Below are 21,886 nucleotides of genomic sequence, written 5' to 3'. Positions count from 1 at the left end.
GATTATTTACATTTACACGTGAATACAAACGAGACAGGTTTCCGCAATCTATAAGCCTTTGAAACAGCAGCTACATGAGAGAGCTCGCTTATCCCGTGCGGCAAGCATAACCAAGAAGAGCGGCAGCTTGACATAGGGAATGGAGGCTTTTCGCGCACGTACTTTGACTGCTTTGCTGCTGCCTAAAATTTATAACTTTTCTATCGTTACAGAGAAAACTGTCGCGGTTCGGCGGCCGAGCAGCAGCAAAAAGTTCGAATGTAGAAGGTTGCACTTCGTTTTACGCTTGCCAGAGCTCCATATTTTTTTTTCCTCTCTTTCTTTTTTTCCTGAAAAGTGCGGAACAGATCATCCACGATGTAAAACCGCATAAAAACGTCCCATCCATCCAGGAATACTGTAATCGAGGAGCTTTCACGGGGGAAAAAAAGTCCAATCTCTCTCTCTCTTTAATTTTCATGTCTGAACCGTGAAAGATATCTGATACAGGAAAAGAGTGACTCGCGGCTATCCGCGATATGTTGTGCAGACCATTCACTCAGGGACTGAACGTGTGGCACTCATTTGCACGTGTCATGTACAGGCGCTAATGAGTGCACGTGGCAGAAAGAAGAACTCTATCGAAGGAACGAAAGAAAACGAATGGGCTTTAATGTAGATGCATTTATTCAGAACCTGGCTTTCACGACAGTTTATGAAAAATTTTAACGTGGGGTATAAAGCTTTTGTAAAGCGCTTTGGGGGGGCTACGTAAAATTATATCGGTTTCGCTGGCATTTTCCATTCCAGCTCCTGTTTTTAAGCCACCCCCTACGATTGTTACGCAACTTTAAGTGACTCTTGAGACCTATTGGCACGGAAACTCAGCTCAGCATATGCTTAGGATTATCCTCACCTACACGGGCTCATGATGCTTTATATTTTGGTATAATCCTGAATAACTAAGAATAATATCAGAAAAAATTATGCACAAAAGAGGCATTACACAGTTATGGTTGGCAACATTGCTAATGTTTTGTCGCTTTTACATAGAAGAAGCTTTTCCTGTTTCTTAAATAGATTAATATTTCAGTTCGGGAGCGTTCAACAATTTAAACAAATTATGTCTTTTTGTTCTGGATCGATACTGTCGTTCAGTGGCGCAAAAGCCCGCTCACATTAATACGAATACAGATGCACCCTCAAAAACTGAAGAAAACTACGTTGACAGTCAACTAGAGCGCATGTACGCTTCGATGATGGTAACAACTCTTGTTTGTCTCAACACGAGATACTCTTATCTTTTGGCAACGCTGGCAAAAGCAGAAGACGAAGTCAAAACATTCAGTGGGAGCTGCCATCCCTGTATTATGACGCCTTCATTATAATCGGGAGAGATATCACTTACCGCTGTCTGGATACGTTATCAGGACCAATTTATCTGAGCGCAATCACGGCGGTAAACAACGATGGAGCACGTTGCAGTCGTGTGCGGTGCCCTGCCTCCAACATCCTCCGTGTGTCTGATGATGCGCCACCGCTGCCCGTCACCACTGTTTTCAAATCCTACGCTCGTCTAGTGCGCCGCGAAACGGTCCCTGTGCGCGCAACAGACGAGAATGAATCACGTGCCCTTTTTCGAGCGTCCAATGAGAGTTCAGTCTTAGTTTCGCTTTCGTGGCGCTCGCAAGTTTCGGTTTTCGTTTGTTGGCAAGCCCAACGCAGGAGGGAAGCGAACGCGAAAAAGTGTTGCTCAGAGCCACCATGCAAAGTATTGAAATGAAAGTGGATTGTTTATAGTTCAAAACTTTACTCGGCAGTTTCACTGCCGTGACGTTGCTCTCGCCTGCTTTCGGTTTCTGCTTTGGTTACAGTGAATGGCTCGAAGCCATTGCAGCAATAGAAAATTTCCCAATGTCTCCTCGTTGTAAGTTCCGCAACGTTGCACTGCTCATTACCCTATCTGAAACTTCCGTTTCCCAGTGTGATTGATGACTTACTGCTGCTGAAGTCCTTCTAATTGTTATTTTGCCAACTGCGCACAGATTATGTGTTACAGGTCAGTCTTGTTTCGTAAGAAAAGAAGGTTGTCGCGTTCGGGATGGATTGAGGTATTCCGGGCCTGGGTGCAAACGTCTCTCCTGACAACACTATTCGCACTTTGTAGGACTTTGTAGGGTTTGTGCTTTATATTTATATTTATTTATTATATTTATTTTGTAGGGTTTTGTGCTTTATGCATTGACGTCCAATAATCACGCGAAATGATTCAGCGATTCAGTATTGCAATATTTTTATGCTGCCATTTATTGTACAGAGGCGATATCGTGTAGAAATTCCGCTAAGAGTGACAGGGCAATCTCGCAAGAGCCGAGCAAAGACGTTCTGGCTTGGGATTACCAACGGCATGGCCGAATGGACCCAGCGTATACGCTTCCTGGGGGTGACTCCAAAGTCACGCTACAGTCTGTGAGATGATTGGATAGAACCCCACAATTGGTTGTGTTGCCTAATGTCTTTATTGTATCCCGTATGGATACTTTAGAAATGTAGTGTCTTTCGCTAGGGTTTCCAGTAGACTTTCCAGACTGGTACCAGCACAGTCCCCTGAAGTCTGCCCAGGGTGCACACACATAACCGAGCCGCCAGCCTGCAAACGCGCTTTGTTGTTGTTGTTGTTGTTGTTGCTGCAAAGTCAAGATCGTACCGACACTTCCAGCTCTCTTCCTCCAAATTTACATTGTGAAGCATGCTATCTATTTTACCATTATTGTGAAGCATTTCTGTTGGGTCATCAATCGTTGGAACGACAGACGTGACACAATATAGCAGAGATGCAGAGAAGAAGCGAGACACATGTTTATCTATGCGGACACATGCTATACGGAGTGTTACATGGGGTGTTCGTTGGACCTCAGCGTTGTGGGTTCGAAGCCGGCAAACTAGAAAGGTCGTCTAAGGGCAAGGTTGACCGAGACTTTTACTTCTTTAAATACAATGGAAAATAAATTCGGGAAGCACCAAACTACGTCAATTTTTCAAAGTATTCACCGTGCGCATCTAGACACCGTTGCCATCGCCGTGGCAACTCTTCGATGACTTTAGAACTTGACTCTGACTCTTGACTCTAGAAGATGACTTTAGACTCTTTGATGACTCGCGTAGAAAGAAGTGGGCTGCTGTCGTAGCCACTGCAGGATACCTTTCTGGAGGGCTTCATCTATACGTGGAACGTCTTTCCTCCAAGGTGCTCTTTAAGGGGCCCAAACAAATGGTAATCGATTGGGGCTAAATCTGGGCTGTAAGGGGCACGGGGCAAAACCTCCCAGCGCATTTCGGCCAGGGTTGCTACCGTCAAATTCGCCGCGTGAGGCCGGACATTGGCATGAAGGAGAATGGCCCTTCCGGACAACATCCCAAGCCTTTTCTTGTCCCAGAAGACGGCTGCATCTTGCTTTTTTTTTTGGCGGCGGGAAAGCCTTATGTCGCCATTCAGTGCTGCTTATTTTTGTCTCTCGGGTGAAATGATGCATCTAGGTTTCATCACATGTGATGATTGACTGCCAAAAATTCGTCCCCCTCGGATTGAAACCGCTTCAGCAACTGCTCAGAGAATGCCATGCGCGCTCCCTTTCGGTCACAAGTGAGGTGTCGGGGAACCCATCTTGCACGGTAAGTGCTCGTGAATGATTGTCTCCACACTGCCGACACTATACCGGGTGTTTCAGTTAAATCCCCGGGCTAAATAATTCGCGAACCGGTGCACCAATCGAATAACTTTCTTTTTTACAAGTATCTGTCCAATACCGCCTACAAGATGCGCACCGCGTGAATGAGCGGGAGGCGCTCATTATTTAAATAAAAATTCAAATGAGCTTCGTGAAAAAAGCTAACCTCTAAAGCAGGGCGCCGTCGGCATTAAAATGGGTACTACCCCTTCTGGGACCTTCAGTAGATACGTTTTAGAGAAAAATCTGCAACCGAAGCGGGTCATTTGTTGCAGTAATTAATTGGTTTCGGTTTACATATTTTTGTCGCGGCTAGTCGCGGTGAAGCGCAAAAGGACGCTCTTTCACTCCCATGTCCACCAATGAATTACGTCCTTACACCAATGAATTACACCAATGAATTACGTCCTTTTGCGCTTCGCCGCGACCAGCCGCGACAAAAATACGTAAACCGAAACCAATTAATTACTGCAACAAATGACCCGCTTCGGTGGCAGATTTTTCTCTAAAAGGTGTCCACTGAAGGTCCCAAAAGGGGTAGTACCCATTTTAATGCCGACGGCGCCCTGCTTTAGAAGTTAGCTTTTTTCACGAAACTCATTTGAATTTTTATATAAATAATGAGCGCCTCCCGCTCATTCACGCGGTGCGCATCTTGTAGGCGGTATTGGACAGATACTTGTAAAAAAGAAAGTTATTCGATTGGTGCACCGGTTCGCGAATTATTTAGCCCGGGGATTTAACTGAAACACCCGGTATAATATGACGCTGGGCTGCAATGTCCCGAACTGTTACTCGCCGGTTCTTGAAGGTGGCTTGCTCAGGGCCTGCGATATTCGCTGGCGTGACTGCAGTCGGACGAACGTGTCCATGTGGTTCATTCGTCACCATATCCCGTCCTTCGCCAAACTGTCTGCACCATTCGTACACTCTTCCCCTTGACGTCGTTTGTTCCTCATACTGTGCCTGTAATCTTTGCAAAATCTCAGCTGGTTTGACGTTCTCCTTCGCAAGGAACTTGATTAGGCATCGCTGTACCACAGCTACAGACACACTGCTCGCCGCCATGACAGCTGCCGCTGCTGCACGTGCCGCTGACCAGAGAAGGATTGCACTTCGTCCTCCGAAGGTTTTATTCAATTACATTTACTCACTGATTTCTCTCGAGCAAAAATCTCGGTCAACCTTGAACGACCCTCGTACATTGGTGACATGGCAGGGATGCCATATTCTGTGGCATTCTGGTTTCCAAGCTGTCGGCGTCATTGTCATCGTCAGCTGACATGCCCATATGCCCATTGTCAATGTGAGAAAGTGGCGCCGCCGTTAGTATTTAACGGCGGTGTGCCACGTTGTGATTGTCAGTCGTCATTCATATGTTGCTGCAGTAAACGACCTATTCGGCACTTTACCATCCTAAATTATTATGCATGCCTGTATATAAATACGTCTCATCATCATGGAACGTTTGTATTTGTTGCTCCTTCGGCTGCCGCATCATTATTTCAAGAGTTTGGCGGAAGATATGATGCCTTGGAGTGAGCCACGGCCCGTCCACCTTCCTTCCACGCTTGACCATCCCAGGACGTTCCATTTTCCTCCCGCCTCACAAAGCATACGGAAAGCAGGCATTTTTAATGCGTGAGCACTAAAGTCGTCGCTAAGCAAGAATCGAGGCGTGTTCTGTCTGTAGCCACGGAAGTGGAGAGGGGCGCTGCGAGGGGAGAGGGCCCATGGATATCCCGACGTGGCGGCAGTGGCAGGTGCAGCTGTGGTGGTCGGCAGGTCGACAGTTTCAGATGTGACTGCGTGGGCTCGCCATGGACTATGAAAGCTGTGCGTAGGACCGGCGTCGAAATTGTGTCGAAACCAGATGTGTCGACCGGGGCCAAGCTGAATAGGAGCAAGCCCAAAAGGCTCGTTTGCCCACGTATGCTGTCTTGCGTTAGCGTTATGTAGGGTCGTGTGAAGGGGAGTTCCAAAAGCATTTCCGTCAGACCCACCTATGGATCGACTTTTTTTTTTTTGCTTTCTAGACTGGACATTACGGCCATCTCGCTATGTCAAACCAAGAATAATCATATCGGCAATCTATTACATCAGCATTTCTTGAATGTTGGTGGCACCTTTGCCGTCGACGTCAGATGAAGTCCCTTATTTTCTTACCCGTTCTTACCCCTTTTCCCCTCAGATTCAAGGGAATGCTATCTGCTTACGTGGCGTCGCTCATGATCTCAGCTGTCTCGCGACGTAAACCCCCAGTTATTATTATTCGTATTTAACTATCTGCTTACCTGAATGTTTACCCATCTAGCTTGCCTTTCACCGTGACCACCGTGACTGTGATCATATCGACACTGGTTCACTGACTCTGGCAACTGTGGTTGTACCCACCGTGAATCCAATCGAAGTGCGATATCCAAGCCAAGCCAATCCATATTAGCGCAGCTGTTTTGACTGCTGTTAGTCGGTGTCTCGCAAAAAAAGCGTAAGTTTAGATATATTTCTAGTTGACAATATCAATCGTTCGTATACATGACAAAACAACAAGTTCGGCTCTTTCTTACTACTGTGTCAGGAACCGTGCTGTCTATTTCCCATGGCCAGAGGTTGGCACTTGTGACTTCTGCTCATTCATGCTCACCATCTTACCGCTCAGCTTTCCCTTTCTCGCTCACCTCCCGCTGAGCGTTCCGTTTGCTCACTCATGCTCAGGTGATTCGACACATTGAGCATGCCTGAGCATGCCCATGAGTATGTGTTTTCCCAAGTAAGTAGTTAGGACACACTCGCCGAGAATGCCACGTTCCTCGGTGATGCGCATTCACCATGAGACTGCCCTTTGGCCATGGCCTTACGTTGCTATTGTAACTTGGGCGTTGGGACTGGTACTTGTTCGGGATGTAGAGCAAGACTTAGCAGGGTATTATGATGGCTATTATACATCGCTATGACACAAACACGCGTAAAATAAATTTAAACGGCAGACTTTGCTACCCAGCAAAAGGACGTGCCCCGACGACCTTTTCCTTTGACCGTGGCATCACCATTCTGTTTTCATAGTATCCAGAAGCTGCTGTAGAGTTGTAGGAACCAGAATTTCAAAAGTGCTGTCCTGAGGTGAGCTTCCGCCTGTCTAAAAACAGATTGCTCCTGGGATAGACAACACTGAAAGTAGCATTGACTCGTAGCTCCTTGAAGGCTTGTGGTGACCTTACTCACTCAATGAGGAAGAAGCCACTGCATGCACCTGAGTCTTCCATTAAAGTACATTCTCTTCCTGTTCGTCATCTGTTGTGGTCGCTCATTTGAGTAGCCGTAACAGGAACAGTAACGGAAACGTAATTGAAAGGCTCGTGTCAGAAATGGAGAACGGAAACAAAAATATGAGAGTAACGAAAATGAAAGTCGAAACAGTAACAAGAATGCACCCATTACCATTCCCTGGTGGGAAGCAAAGCCAAAGGTAAAACCTTTTGCCCATGTTATTATCCCTGTCACTTCATGATGCAAAATGCCTCGGATGGTTCAGGCTTGTCTCACGTAGGATATATTGTGAAGCATGGTGCAGTTAGTGTTGAGGTCAGTGGCTCAGCGTTCTCCGGTTGTCTAATCTTGAAGAATTGCCTTCCTCACCACACAGAGGCATTGTTTTGTGACATTGGTACTGTGCACTGTGTACTGTGCGCTGCACTGTGCCCTGCGCTCGTGTCTTTTTTGGAAAGCGGCGAGATCGTTATATGTGCATGTGCTACTTGAAAATTGTGCATGCAACCGTGAAAAGGATCCAACACAACTGGGTTAATGTACATGTCTCCGTTTATTTCATCACCGATATTTGCTAGTAGTACAGGAATACATGGCTGCTACTATATGGGGAACTGCCAGCCGACCTTTACTCTCACCTGATGGCAATCACATGGCAAACAAGAATCACCATTAGGTCTGCCACCTTCAAAGAAAAAGGGAAAGCACTTGTCCTGAAAACTGTCGTGGCTAGACGTACGCGGGACTATTAAAACTTTTAGCGTGTGCGATAGTGCTCGTACACGCAGAGCATTTTAAACGTTGCACCGTGTATGATGTGTATCATATATAATATATACGTATATACCATAAAACAGAGGAATAGCTCACACAATAAGACGCAAGCGGAAGCAGAGACATCTATTATAGTGTGTGTTTATATATATGTATATTATGCAACGCATCGTGCTCAATAACTGTAATATACAGCATACTGCAACGATAGTTAAAATGCATATACACATGGTAACTAGCTCGTACGGCTGGTATAAGTTCTAACGCTTGTAATAGTTAGCAGCTAACAACTACACATCCAGAGAAGGACAAACAAAGCATACAGCAAAATCTTTCGCTTTCAACTTCCATCTAAATGCTGGCTTCTCTCTCTCTACAAACTCTAATTTTGCTCTGGCAGCGCGGAGGTAACCGTGCTGTATTTCGCTGTGACAACTCTCGTCGGACAGCTCTGGTCTGGCGCTGTTAAGTGATGCAGGACATTGTTACAGCCCTTGTCAATGCTTTCAGTCGGGACTACATTGTATGAGAATGGTTCACCTTTGCTCTGCTGCTGCTGCGAAATGAACTTGCAAGCAGCTATGCCATAGCAAACATGCACAAAAGTATGCTGCATATTGTCAGTCCAAAGTAAAGTGCGCGGGCAAACATAAACATCGAGTAACAAGCTCGTGAAATGTAGTAGTCATACTATGACACGAATGGACAAATTGCAGGCTCTACTGAGGAAGAGGATGAAGCTTGCCCTAGTATTGTGTAACGTTAATATGATGAACCTTCAATAAACCTTCATGTTGCTCAAACAGAGAAAACTGAAACTGTTGGGAGCCTGACGGAGAGCGTTATGTTCCATAGAACAAAGCATGGTACGGTTGTGACAGGAAAGTATAATGTAGTTTTGTTTAACTTTACATAATGTTAAAGGGCACAGAGTCAATGGGTGAGAATAACTGCAGTTCGAATTGCTGCACAATTGTGGATCGTCTCTTAAAAAATCTCGCGATGCATCGTGGTGTGTGTCAGCAGTGTATGTTCCTTGTACGCGATATATTTAATTTCTTTTCCTCTTTTGATACGTACACACTGCCAAGATTCGACTACGATTCAGATTGATGCGACTTTCGATAATAGGAGCGAGCAAACTACAACATACACCGTCTTAATACTTTAGGCATTTATGATGCATTGGCACAGGACTTTGGCAGCCATCATGTGCAGGCTGTGCAGTGCAATGCAACCAAGTACGTTCGAACGTAGGGCTTGGCAGTGACGCAGATATCTGTTAGCAGCACACACAGCTGACAGAAGTCTTCAGAAAATTCGAGATTGAAGGGCTCTCTATCCGTACCTCCGAAACGAAACGTGGATGGTGTTAAGCTTTTCAGGGAAGCTTACAGATCCTCACAGACACAAGAGAGAGAAAACACATTCAAGAAATGTATGTACAGCCATAAAAGCAGCCACTGCACACACGTCAGCAATGGTTGATGTCTATGTATAACCCTGTCTCGAGGCTAAGCCACTGACAAGCATGCACATCGCCATGGGCACAATCACGGACACGACAGCATGATAGAAACGACCCTGCCATAGAGCAAGGAAAAAAGCGCAAGGTCTTCTGTAGGACGTGGCTCTCAGACAACAGCAATTTCACCACGAGGAAGGTTCAGATAGGTGGGACGTGGGGGTGGAAGCGATGCGTTTTTTTTTTTTTTTTTTTGGGAGCAACACGTAGCTTGAGAGGTACACACAACACCCTGGACACAGATGGTACATGCAGAACGATGTCTCGTAGAGCAGACAACTATGCATTTGTTTTAACACCACGACATGAGGGGGACTGCACCGGAATGGGACATTTTTCCATCTCGACGATACAACACGACAGGGATTCCACAAGAAGAGGACGTTGCACATTCGACGAGGTCGCAGTGTGCAACGGTGGAGCAACCGTCTCGGACGTTGAAGAGTGTATCCGACCTGTCAAGAAGTGTGTGTTGGGTAGGGTGAGCTGCTAAAGCCTCTCACTGTCGTGCGTTATCCCGCCAATTTACCGCAGGGCTGCTCGCGACCCGATTGCCCACCGTATCTGACGGGACAGATGGGATAGGACTTGGCAACTGCTGTACGTTTTCCCACGAAGCTTGTCTTGTGTACTGCAGTACGCGCTTATGCTGCTCTCGTAGTATTACGGTGTCTTGGTTGGCCCACAACTTGAATGCTTTGATCGAAAGCATAGACATGGTACTTAAATTGGATCAAACTCAAAATGTCACTCACACTTTGAAAACCCTATCAAACACACCACACTAGAGGAGGGAGAGATTAAAAAAAGGTGGAATTAAGCGTTGCTTTGCCTCTTACTTGAACCTTAACTCACCAACACTCGTAACCTATCATTCATAGAACACTTAATGGCACTCAAACGTACCAAAAACCCTCGTGAAAAATAAGTGTGTACAAAAGCGGACTTAACACCATCCGGAAGAAATCAGGAGTGCGAGTGTGAGATTATATCGAAAAGGCTCGATTATCTAGTTACGGGATGGTGAACCCTACAAAGCTTGCAAGGAAAAAGCAAACATGTACAAAAAGCTGTCTACTCATGCCGAAGCCAAAGGGTACGAAACTGTTCCGAAGCAGTCTTTTTTTTTGTTCCCCCTAGCAATCGTTTCAGGACATACAGAAGGCAAGTAATGTCTGGTCTGGTTATATGGCAGAAACAACTCTCAGATGAGCAAGGATGAATCTGAAACTTTGAGGTTATTTCTGAAGAAAAGCAATCACAAGCAGGTGGAACTACACTCTCTAAAGGAAAAAAAAAAAAATAAAGGCAGCACTTTGACTGGGTGCGGAAACTATATACCTTGTGTAACTTAAAGAGTGATACCATCAAACTGCACAAAGACGGAGGTTCGGATAGCCGCACCCCCACCCTTGCGCAGCCAGCAACGCCCTGGCAGCATTTTATCTACGTCGCGGCTGGTACAAAGCTTGACGGTGGAACGCTGCTTATTTCTGTACAGCAGTGAGTGAGGTCCTTCTCGTCCGGGGGATGTCGTAATCCTCCATTGAGAGCGTGTGTCTGCGGCCCACAGCGCCTAGCATCTTGTGATCGCCTCCAGAAAAGGTTCTCTGTCTTTCCACACCCGGCAAGGTGATAGAGGTCACTGGAAGGCAAAAGCGTTAGGAGATTTGAAATCCACGACAACCTACAGTGCCGGGCACCCGTAAAAACATATTTTTGCGACCACATGTTGTTAGAAAGCGCTCAGAATTGATGTGCACTTCTTGTTATTGCAGACAAGTATGGTATCCATACAGCAGTATCCTTAGCAAAATTTCAGCCTTCGCAAAACTGACAGGTTTACAAGATGTGTTGTTAGTGCATTGTTAAGTACAGATGGAAAATGTTTGCTGGTGGAATCAGTTACAAGTTACCATGAAAAAGTTTCGTGTGCAAACCACTTTAAAAAAACCACAAGTGGTTTTCAAAGTGCTTTGCAAGTAGCTACGTTTTTGTGAACTACTTGTAATCACAAACGTCTTTCACTTGGAAAGGTTACACCATGAGACTCCTAGCAATGGCAAAGGCAGCAAGCAGACCTGTTTATGTCTATGTTCAGTGGGATACCAGTACACAACGGTAAAGCATGTCCCACGTCCTTCCTCATGCTTTCGAACACCATATAATTACAATTTCAAATTACGTGTACCGTAAAGCAACAGCCAGGTAGCTTACATGTTTGATGTCATTTGGGAGCTTGTCACCTATAAATATCTCCTAACATAGCACACGTGTGATACGTCGCTCTGATGATCTGTAATTTGTAGTCAAAACTGTGGTTGTCAAAACCCTGTCTCAGTGGTGCCTGGTGTGAGACAACCCACATTTCAGCAGGCCACACTGGCGATCATGTATCTCGCATTCTTTCTTGCAGTCTTGCTGCCTTGGACAGCATATTACACCAGCAAGATCATTTGAAACTCTATGTAACGACTGAAATGGGGGGGGGGGGGGCAGGACATTTGGAGCCCCCCCTAAATCTGCCCCTGTCAGCACATATCATCTATGTCTACAGCAAGAGCAGATGTCAGTACTTACGGAATCCCAATCCTTTGACAAACAACAACAGACTCTGGGCAAGCTTTTCGGGCTGGAAGTAAAAAATGTGTCATATTTATCACACGCATCACGCTATATTTATTTATTTAAGGGATACTGCTGACATCACCAAGATGTCATTTGCAGGAGTGTGAAAATTTAAAAAAATGTACAGGTCATGAGCATATTGTACAGCAAAAGTAAATCCACCGTCTCTGAATTAGAACAAGATTAACAAGACTTAAATGACAATTAAACAATAATTGAACGAACAACTGAACACGCATTAAAAAGGAGTAGGCATCAACAGCAAAACGACACTTTGCTACCAGAAAGGTGCCGAAACACCATCAAGAATAGAAAACAGTGTTCACATTTTTTATATTGCTGGGTTGTAAGATTATTCAGTCGTTTCCCTGCCGACGTTTGCGAACAGGCCACGACCGTGAAGGGCATTGTATGTTGTGAGAAGCAGATTGTAAAAAAAAAGTGAATTTCACAAGCTACCATACTTATCGTCACGTATATATGGACAAAATGTCATTATAAAATTAAGTTAGAAAAGCGCCGTATAAGCAGTAATTTTTGCGAGGACACGATTTTCACAAATTTCGTGACTGCTATTTTTTCCGCAAAATTAAAGTCCGGCGAAGTAAGCGCGCACCTAGGAACTCGGAACTCTCACTAGGAACTAGGAACCTAGGCGTAGGATCAATGTACCGCAAAATTTAGGTCCTGGGAAATGTTCCCCAAACGTGTATCCATTCGAATTCGTGTATAGTATTAAGACTGCGAAATTGACCACTTATACAGTACTTATAATTAAGTTAGATGAAGGTGTAAATTACTAATAAAAACGAAAAATTGCACGTTTAGTTATTCCAAGATTGTGGCTTAGGTAACAGACGACTGTTCTTGGTTATTGAAGCTGGAATATCCCTCATATGGATAAGGATAGGGAAAATTTAGTTATCTAAATGATGAAGTTCATGAAAATGTAAAAAGGCATACAAACAAAATCCAAATATGCATAGGGCATATTTGGATGCAATTTGGATAGGGCAATAGCACAGACTTTGTGAGTTACTGCCTTCCCCAGATTTTTTTTATTTTTATTTTTTTTTGGGGGGGGGGGGGGAAATCGTGCCATTTTGAAGTCTGTAATTCGGGGTGAAATCCAGTGCTATACGTTTGGGAGTAATCGGGTTATATTTTCCTCTCTGTCAGCAAAGCGGCCCACAGTTAAAGGTGCACATATTGGTTAAATAATGTATTCCTTGCAAATTATAGTCGCAATAAGCACCACATGTTATGAAATAAAGTGTGCCTCACATAATTTATTGCTGCACTAAAATAATATTTACATCAGACATGCGTACAACTTGCTACTAAATAGCATACATGATACAACGCAATATGTGGTTTGAATTCAGAGAGAAACCGTGTTGAACCCGATTTGGTCCGAAAGTGGTTTTGGGGATAATTGGGAGGAATCAGGTTTTAACCCAAAAATGTCAGGCCCTGAATATAGAGCACTTTCCTTTTTGTGTTCTTGATGTTCTTTTAACCCATATGAATAATAAAGCAACTGCAGAGTACGGGTTTCAGAAGGTACTACCATAGGACTCCACAACTAGAGAACTACCATAGAGCAAGAACTACCATAGAGCAAGAACTACCATAGAGCAAGAACTACCATAGAGCAAGAACTACCATAGAGCAAGAACTACCATAGAGCAAGAACTACCATAGAGCAAGAACTACCATAGAGCAAGAACTACCATAGAGCAAGAACTACCATAGAGCAAGAACTACCATAGAGCAAGAACTACCATAGAGCAAGAACTACCATAGAGCAAGAACTACCATAGAGCAAGAACTACCATAGGGCTTTTATTATGATCACAGAAGATTATACACCTTTGTGCATCTTATCTCTTTATCTGGGCTTCTTAGGTATGCACTTGTCATGTTCTTTCTTGCTCCTAGAGCACACAAAATCCATACTTACTGCCTCCTGCAACACGTCGCCGACAGCATCGACCTTGAGTATGGACGACTTCTGCTTATCCATGCGGGCATACATGTTTTGTACAGCTTGGGCATGAGCAGCCTTGCTGCCTGTCACCAGCAGTGTGTCCATACTCCTGCAGGTCACGTAAGAGGTATATTACACTTCCACAAAATGTGATACAGTAAAATTTGTACTATACTATCCGAATATGTACTGTGTACAAATAGCGACAGGAATGAGATTGAAATATTGAATGACAATATTCTGCGCTGTTTTGGGGAAAATTTGCAGGGCCAATGATATTTCTTGGAATTAACCTATAGCAGCAATCTTTAAAACTTTGTATCTGCATTGTACGAGGGGACCAGACATTACAAAAAGTTAACATCGTTTAATTGAACCAAGTACTTCAGGCAGAACTATTCAATTTATATCCTAAACTGCGAATATTTGCAACACTGCACTACAGCAGCAAACATCTGGCAGTAACCTTTGTCGTGAATATCCTTGCAAATGTTTTTATTTTTGTTTTTGGAGCTGCAGTTACGCTATCCCGATTTGACGGGCGCATCTGCTGATAGTTGATAGACCCTGTCTGTCTTTCGTGTGGAAGGTGTAATATGTGGATGTCAACAAATACGGAAGCCCCGAAGGAAAATGTGAGGTCAGACATCTCAACAGGGCTCTCCTCTGTTTTATGGATGTTGTACCATACCCAGGGCATTAATTTAATATTAATTCTGTTTCTGATCCGTTCCTTCTTAACAGTAGCTTAAAATCCTTCTGCTGGACTGCACTGCTAACTTAGTGTAATCAGCATTCAGTGTGGTTTCCCACAAAGTAGTCTAGATTTGGGGAAACAAAACGCACTTACTTCAAGTTGGTTTCAATGAGTCCGCTGATATCTTTGCGGCTGGAAAGACAAACATCAGAAAAGGTTTAACTTTATGTAATACGAGGCATAATAGCAGGCTGACAAACCTGACACTTGTTCTTAAAAAACATTGTCTAAAAGCATCATGGGATTGTGATGCTGAGATTTGTCTGCACATCACAGGTCACAGATGGGTTATACCCTTTACATAGGTATGTGAACCCTTTATATGCCAAATCTTATAAGCTTGTAATGCACTAAGCCAAATTTTATATTCTAGACATGCATTTGGTGTAAATGTGCCAATATGCTGCTTGCATAATTACATAGCCTGTTTTAATTGTAGCCATTGAGGTCTGCACAGACAAACAAACCTGCTGGGTTAATGCATACAGCATATTGAGGCAACCAAAGTTATTTTTATTCATTTTTAAGCATAATGCTACCCAATTGTTGCTGGCCGCGGCATGTGAAAGAGTTAGAATGGTGAAAAAGCAAACAAGCAATTACAAGTATAGACGTATAGCAACAAAAGAAACAGCATACATAATACATTGCCTATCATTACTAAGAAATGCCTAAGCAGTAGAGATCGTGGTTGTTGAATTAACCAAAGAGGATTTGTTTTCAACACAAGTCATGGCGTTTGGGAGTGCGTGTTATTGGACAGGTGTGCAGTAAACAAAGGAATACTGATAACGTAAACCCGAGGTGTGCGAATGTGAATCTGTCAACTATGGGGTGATTTCACGCCAAATCAGGCAGGTTGGTATGGTCGACCCATCCAGTTATTTTGTTTACAACATATATATAACATATATGGATGCCTAGTGCCTATGAAGTATACCAGTAGTGAAAGTACATATTTGAAAATCGTTGATTACATCGTTACAAAGCACTGCACCTCTTCTCAACTTACAGGCATTGTACCTTTGTAACTATTAAAGGCACGGATCAAATTTTTTTTTTTTCATACATAGTGTCGATGTTGTGGTATATTGCCTGCCTGCTTGCTTCTTGAGGTCCTAGGTATTGTGAATATATAGTTAAAAAAACCACAAAGTCGCTCCATTTGTAAAATTATCCACTCTTTAGGCACCTTTTTGCTGTTTATGAAATGGGCACATCTTAACGTGATTGGTAGTCCTTTTTTTTTTTTGCCTCGAAACGCCCGTCCTCTTGGTACCAGGCACGTTGCTGGGTGATCTGGAAGAAGGCTCCTGGCGCGTGTTTATCGAGGGGTAGCTTTAGGGGCCCATTTTGCATATTCACCCATTCACAACATTGTTCATATTGCTTGCGGGTGTTGTTCATGATGCGTTAAAGTAGCCACAGTAGTAAAACATACACAAGTTCCACTTCTGAAAGGGGTGAAGCACGAGACATATTCGAGCTAAAAGAAATATGCAGATTCAGACAAAGCAGATTACTATTTGAGGTGCACGGCTCCGAATTGTTTAGGCTTAGTTCCCCTATTCATTTAGTTCTGTCTCTGAGGATGAAATATATATTTTTTGCAGTATGGGGTAAGAATTTTGATTCTTCTGAAGATGTGTTCCAATGTAAAGTGAAAGAAACTTACTTCATGTACGATTCGACATAACGCTTGAGGTTGCGAGGGTTGATTTGCTTCTTGAGCTTCTCTGTGTAGTCTGTGATGAGTCTTTCTTTGTTGTCAACCATCTCAAGTTGCTGTACAAAGCAAGATGAAGCACAAAGATCTTATTACACTTGGAGAAACTACAAACGCTTTGATGTAGGAAATATGAAGGTGAGGGTGCAATTAAATATGCAGTGAGCATTGCAAGAAAAGGTGTGCATAAAAGGGGGGACACGTTCGAGTTTTACTTTGTTTGCAGTGAACTGTGCTATTTGACATTATGTTTAGTTTTATGTGTTTTATGTCATACAGGGAGCATCACGAGAAGTGGGCCAAAATTTTCCTCAATCCATGTCGTGCTTTTTCTTTAAAAACTACACTGCATATCCCTATTTGTGGTATGGCCTACTTCAGCGTAATATTGTTTTAACAGCTAGTGCCACCCTTCATTAACTTTCATAATTAATTTCGTTAATTAGTAATAATGGGTCTGTCATTTAGATTAGAAACATGTACAGCAAAGTCCTGGGGTCTGTATACTGCAAAAATGGAAACTGCAGCAAACTTCTATAGCGCACTATGAGAGATGGAAAAGGCAAAATATCATCCTGCAAAGTTTCGTTGTAGTTCTCTATTCGGTCTCCGCTGTGTTCAGTCCCCCTCCATGCACTGGCTGCCCCACTCTGTAGTGCAATGAAATTGAAAGGAAATCTTATCTTCGCTATGGTTCCCAGAAGTTCCTATCTATGATGTGGGGTGACAGGCAACAATGAAATAGAAAGAATAGCGGCACTTTTCTTGGCAATTCGGCAGTACAGAACGGGGGTGCACCACACATCGAGGAATAGCCAGCCAGCAGACTGAGAGAAAGTGAAACAGCGACGGGGAGACGAAAAAGCGGTCGCATGTAAGATGGAACTCCATTGGATGCACACAGGTTTTGTGTTAGTCCCTTTCACGCCACACCACAGAAGCTCAATGCAGTTTCCATTTTTGCTGATTCCAGACCTCAGGGCTCTACTTGACAACTTTCTAATTTGGACTAGCAACCCATTTTATTAATCGACAAAATTAATTTTGGAAGCTCATTAAGATTGGCACTGGCTGTTCAGCCAATATTATATGTCTAAGTAGGTCATAATTGCAAATAGGTATATGCAGTCCAGTTTTTGGAGGAAAAAACATAACGTGGATTTATGAAAACTTTGGTCCGCTTTTCATGAGGCACCCTGCACGTTGTGTGTCCTAATAAAGTATAGGGTACAAAGAGATGACAGAACCACCTTCACATCAAGTTTCAATTACATGAGTTTCTACTTCCTAGGGGCCAAGGATGTACATACCATTTTCTATGCAGTCTACATGGTCTACACCTACAGCCTACCTTCATACTTACAGCACTCATGCAGCATACCCCTACCCTTCTTTCCCTGTCTAACATCATTCTGTTTCTGCAGGACTACTACTTAAGAGGGGCAAAAGGCTAAGTACTATTGGAGGGCTTCTCTACACAAGGTAGCAGTCCTTAACAGATGTAAGCGGTTACTATTCCTACATGGACTACAGGACTACATCGTTCCTTTTTTTTTGGCACTGCTATGGAATGTAGTAAGAATGTACCGTCGTAACGTTGTCACACTGCAAGTGTGGTATTTGATTGTTTGTTGTCGTATGAATGCAAATGTGCAAGGCTGTTACACGATCCACCCAGTTGAAAATGGAGTAGCTGAACATGGTTACCTACTATGCATAATTGTGCATTAATTCAAAGTAATGCTAACGAACTGGTTCCAATTTGGTAAAAGTTTGTTTTTCAACAGACAGTCATCTTCTAATATTATTATGGCTTGGAATTGTTAATATGTAAATCGGAAGTACCAAAATTATTCTACTATACGCGAGCTCCTATTTATGCCTTTTGTCAATGTTTTTTTCAATAACGAAGGATTGTTACAAAGAACAGGTAAATTTAGAAACAAAACTGGTTTCAAGCAAATGTATGTCTGAAACAGGTACACACTGAAACGATAGTACTACATCCGAAATGTAACGGTGCTAGGCTATTTAACAGTCTAATGAACATACTTTACGAATAATTTGACGGAGACGAAGCGAAAGCCTCGCGCAACTTTTTTTTTTTTGTTCTGCATAGCTCTACAGGGACACACAGTGAAGTACACATCTTTGGTAAGTCCTGAACCAAGAACCCAATACCTGGGAGCACGTACCGCCTTCCATTTCCATAATGGGTAATCGCGGTTTGTAGGATGGTGCTAAGAGCACTCTACTAAGTTGTCATTCTCCAAAGTCACAGCATTGCTAGGTCATGCAACATCCATATCTAGTCATGCAACAAATGGTCACCCTAATGCGTAAGCAGCCAGCTGAGTGAGCAAACTACCAGCCTATAGCAATGTGATGTGTGGCAGACATTCCACTAGTACATATTGACAGCAAATAGATGCAACCACAATAGATGTCATCTTGCCCAAGTGTCTGTCATGAAGCTGGAATTTTTCAGAATTATGATGTGCAGTGCATCAGATATTCACGTAGAAATGGTTATAGTAAAAGGTACACCTACAATGAACAGGCTCAATTTTATGGAGCTATAATTTTGGTATATGTATATACAGGGTGTCCACGCTAAGTGTGAACAGATTTTTTAAAAATATATCAATCACTTTTTCCCGAGATGAAATCGATTGCAATATAGCATATGCTGAAGGGCACTTCCTAGGGGGGCATTAACAGACTCCTAATTAACTTTCAATAATTAACTTTTTAATTATAAAAGCTACGAAGTTGCTCCAATGAGAACATCTCATCTCTTCGGTCTCCAGATACCAAAACCGTTTTCAGAACAAAAATCCGTTCGGTAGATCGTCCGCAAAAAATTCGTGAAGGAACGCCATTTTTTTCTTTATTTGGTTTATTGCGCATCTTCGAAGAAGCGGCTTTCCTTTACCCCCAGTGTGAGAGAGTGAAAGAGCACAGTGCCGCCTCATGCGTCGAAGATTAGCTTTAGCTTGCGGAAACAAAACAAAAACACAAATCTATCGGGTGACTCTATCGCGACTGCCCTTATCTTGGGCTGCATTTTCTGTTTTCTTTTAATCTTTTTCCAGGACGCAAGAGGCGATAGTGTGCTCTTTCATCCTCTCGTATGGGGGGCGAAGGAAAGACGCGTCTCTAGAGATGCGCAATGAATAAAATAAAGAAAAAAAAATGGCGTTCCTTCACGAATTTTTTTTTGACGATCTATCGAACGGATTTTTGTTCTGAAAACGGCTTTGGTATCTGGTGACCGAAGAGATGAGATGTTCTCATTGGAGCAACTTCGTAGGTTTTATAATTAAAAAGTTAATTATTGAAAGTTAATTAAGACATTGCCTTAGAAGTCTGTTAATGCCCCCCTAGGGAGTGCCCTTCAGCATATGCTATATTGCAATTGATTTCATCTCGGGAAAAAGTGATTGATATATTTTTAAAAAATCTGTTCGCACTTAGCGTGGACACCTTGTATATATATTTGGTATGTTATGTGTAACAGCCCAGTTGGACATATCAAGTCAAATGAAAAACTTTTTTGAACTTACAATATGTTTTCATACTACGTATACATCTAGTTCTTCGTGGGGGAGTATGAGCAACTATTACAACCTCTGATCTAATTTTAGTTGAGTCTGTATGAGGGACAGATCTGTGGCTTTGGAAAAGAGGGATGTATGGCCATATGACTATGGTGAGGTTCATAGCAGGTACCTACTGAATTTAAGAAAAAAAGAAAGCTCCACTACCACTTGCTATCATCCAAGTATCAAGGAAGGCTGTATATTGCATAAAAGTGCAAAGAGTATCAAGAAGTCCCGAGACCTCTGGCATGTTTGATTCGGTAACGCTAGAAACGTGCAAAATGTACTCTAACGCTGTCAATGGCTGCCGCTTGTCTTATTGTTTACCTTGTGCACTTACTGTGAAACGTTCAAACTTTTACGTTGCAGGTAAAATTCGTCAAAGAGCAGTCCCGCTTTAATTACTGACTTTAAGTTGCATTATCAGCATGGATGGATTATTTTTCAATTTGTAATACATGACTGATAAGTGTCAGAAATTAGAGAAGGATAAAGCAGTTTTATTTCACATTGACTGTACTTGGGGTCTGCTGTCTATGACAAAATCACCTATAAGCACGGGCACACTGGTAGAGAAGCTGACAAAAAAAAAAAAAGAGCGTGGGTAACTTGCAACCAGACTATAAGAAAATCATTTGCACTTGTGATTCAAAACATAATGGTCTGCTGAATAAAATGGTACACTTGCAAAATTTATAATAATTCACTGTGCTTAACTATGTCAAAGATGTACACACAGAATTTTGTAGACAGCCAACAGTGTCAGCCCCCGTAATTTCTGATTACACCTAAATCTCTGACTTGTTTATGGGTTAAGTTAGTTTCCTTCCTTGATCTAAAGGATGCTGCATTGCAAAAGGTTTGAATTTGAAGAAAGAGTGGGCATGCATTTGAAATTTACCTCCTGCAGTTGCCAGTCACAGTTGCATGGGCCACAAGATGAGCAATGTTATAAAAGAGAACCACAAAAAGCAAAGGGGAAACCAAAGTAAACACAGAACAGTTAGACACCTCACAGCAGCACAACGGAAGCCGTGTGGTACTAAAGAAAACTAGAGGGAACGAGAGAACGACAGCACACATCAACATGGCACCACCAAGACCACTTGACACCAAGGTAATCATAAAAAAGTTAAATTCCAGTACAATTACAACACCCACAGCAGAAAGCATACAAGTTAGTGAACAACATAGCCTTCCCGCAACTGAGTGCTCATTGTGAGTGCCACAACACATGTGTTAGTGAGTGATATTTGTTCTTTTTTTTTTTTTTTACACATACAGTTGGACCTCTGTGTAACAAACGTCAGCATGCTGACAGGTCTCTGTGGCTCGGAGGTAAATGTTCCTGCTCACTGCTGCAAGGGTGCAGACTGAGTTGAGGGCACCCGCAGCGGAGTAATGTCTTACGAGTTGCATACGTATATACGTTGTCGTCACTGCAGGACATTAAGCTGTGTTCTCTGTGCACCCTCAGAAAGACAGAATTAATTCAGAGACCAATCATATTGTGGTATTGATCGTTGTTAAGGCCATCTTGCAGTGTAAAGACCTCGATTATCAATCAAGCAAGTACTGCAAAAAATTTGTTCTTGTAACAAATGTGGATATAATGAATTCTGCGATGTAATAAACTTTTTCAGGTGCCAAAATTTGATTCCATCCAAATCCACCCATAATGGCCCCCTACATACTGATGCTTCATGTGAAATTGAGGTTGCTTTTTGCATAAGAGTGTGATATGCTGGCCTGGCAGGCAACATCACTGCATCTATTACTGACCTCTCTGCCCATTAGACTCCTTCTAAATCAACGAATCATACGTTACTCCAGAGAAAACTGCGATTTCACCGAAAATTCATGTGCGCATGGCAATATCATTACAGGGAGGTTCAACTATGCTATACAAC

The 21,886-nt window shown here is 43.0% G+C and overlaps 2 protein-coding genes and 1 long non-coding RNA gene across 7 annotated transcripts in view; 1 reads left to right on the top strand and 2 right to left on the bottom strand.

The window, feature by feature from the left end:
• LOC135377411 (myosin light chain kinase, smooth muscle-like) overlaps window positions 1–1,550 on the bottom strand; it is a 78,745-nt gene extending 77,195 nt beyond the window's left edge. The window contains exon 1 of the mRNA XM_064609792.1: window positions 1,388–1,550. The gene's annotated coding sequence lies outside the window, so the exon portion shown is untranslated. The remainder of the gene's footprint in view (window positions 1–1,387) is intronic.
• A 3,523-nt stretch (window positions 1,551–5,073) lies between these two features.
• LOC135377415 (uncharacterized) overlaps window positions 5,074–21,886 on the top strand; it is a 60,503-nt gene continuing 43,690 nt past the window's right edge. Inside the window, exon 1 of the long non-coding RNA XR_010418110.1 lies at window positions 5,074–6,195. This is a non-coding gene — a long non-coding RNA (uncharacterized LOC135377415). The remainder of the gene's footprint in view (window positions 6,196–21,886) is intronic.
• The window catches only part of LOC135377412 (uncharacterized protein ZK1073.1-like), a 170,123-nt gene continuing 155,745 nt past the window's right edge, over window positions 7,509–21,886 (bottom strand). For all 5 annotated transcript variants that reach the window (XM_064609794.1, XM_064609796.1, XM_064609795.1 and 2 more), the window contains 5 exons: window positions 16,324–16,433; window positions 14,742–14,780; window positions 13,865–14,000; window positions 11,854–11,905; window positions 7,509–10,918 (listed from right to left, as the gene is read on the bottom strand). In XM_064609794.1, coding sequence (XP_064465864.1) covers window positions 10,761–10,918; window positions 11,854–11,905; window positions 13,865–14,000; window positions 14,742–14,780; window positions 16,324–16,433 — 495 coding nt within the window. In that variant the 3' untranslated portion in view covers window positions 7,509–10,760. The remainder of the gene's footprint in view (window positions 10,919–11,853; window positions 11,906–13,864; window positions 14,001–14,741; window positions 14,781–16,323; window positions 16,434–21,886) is intronic.

The sequence above is a fragment of the Ornithodoros turicata genome, chromosome 1, assembly GCF_037126465.1.
Source record: "Ornithodoros turicata isolate Travis chromosome 1, ASM3712646v1, whole genome shotgun sequence".
Lineage (NCBI taxonomy): Eukaryota > Metazoa > Arthropoda > Arachnida > Ixodida > Argasidae > Ornithodoros > Ornithodoros turicata.
The sequence above is the reverse complement of the archived record's forward strand: the minus strand, read 5'-3'. Positions and strand labels throughout refer to the sequence as shown.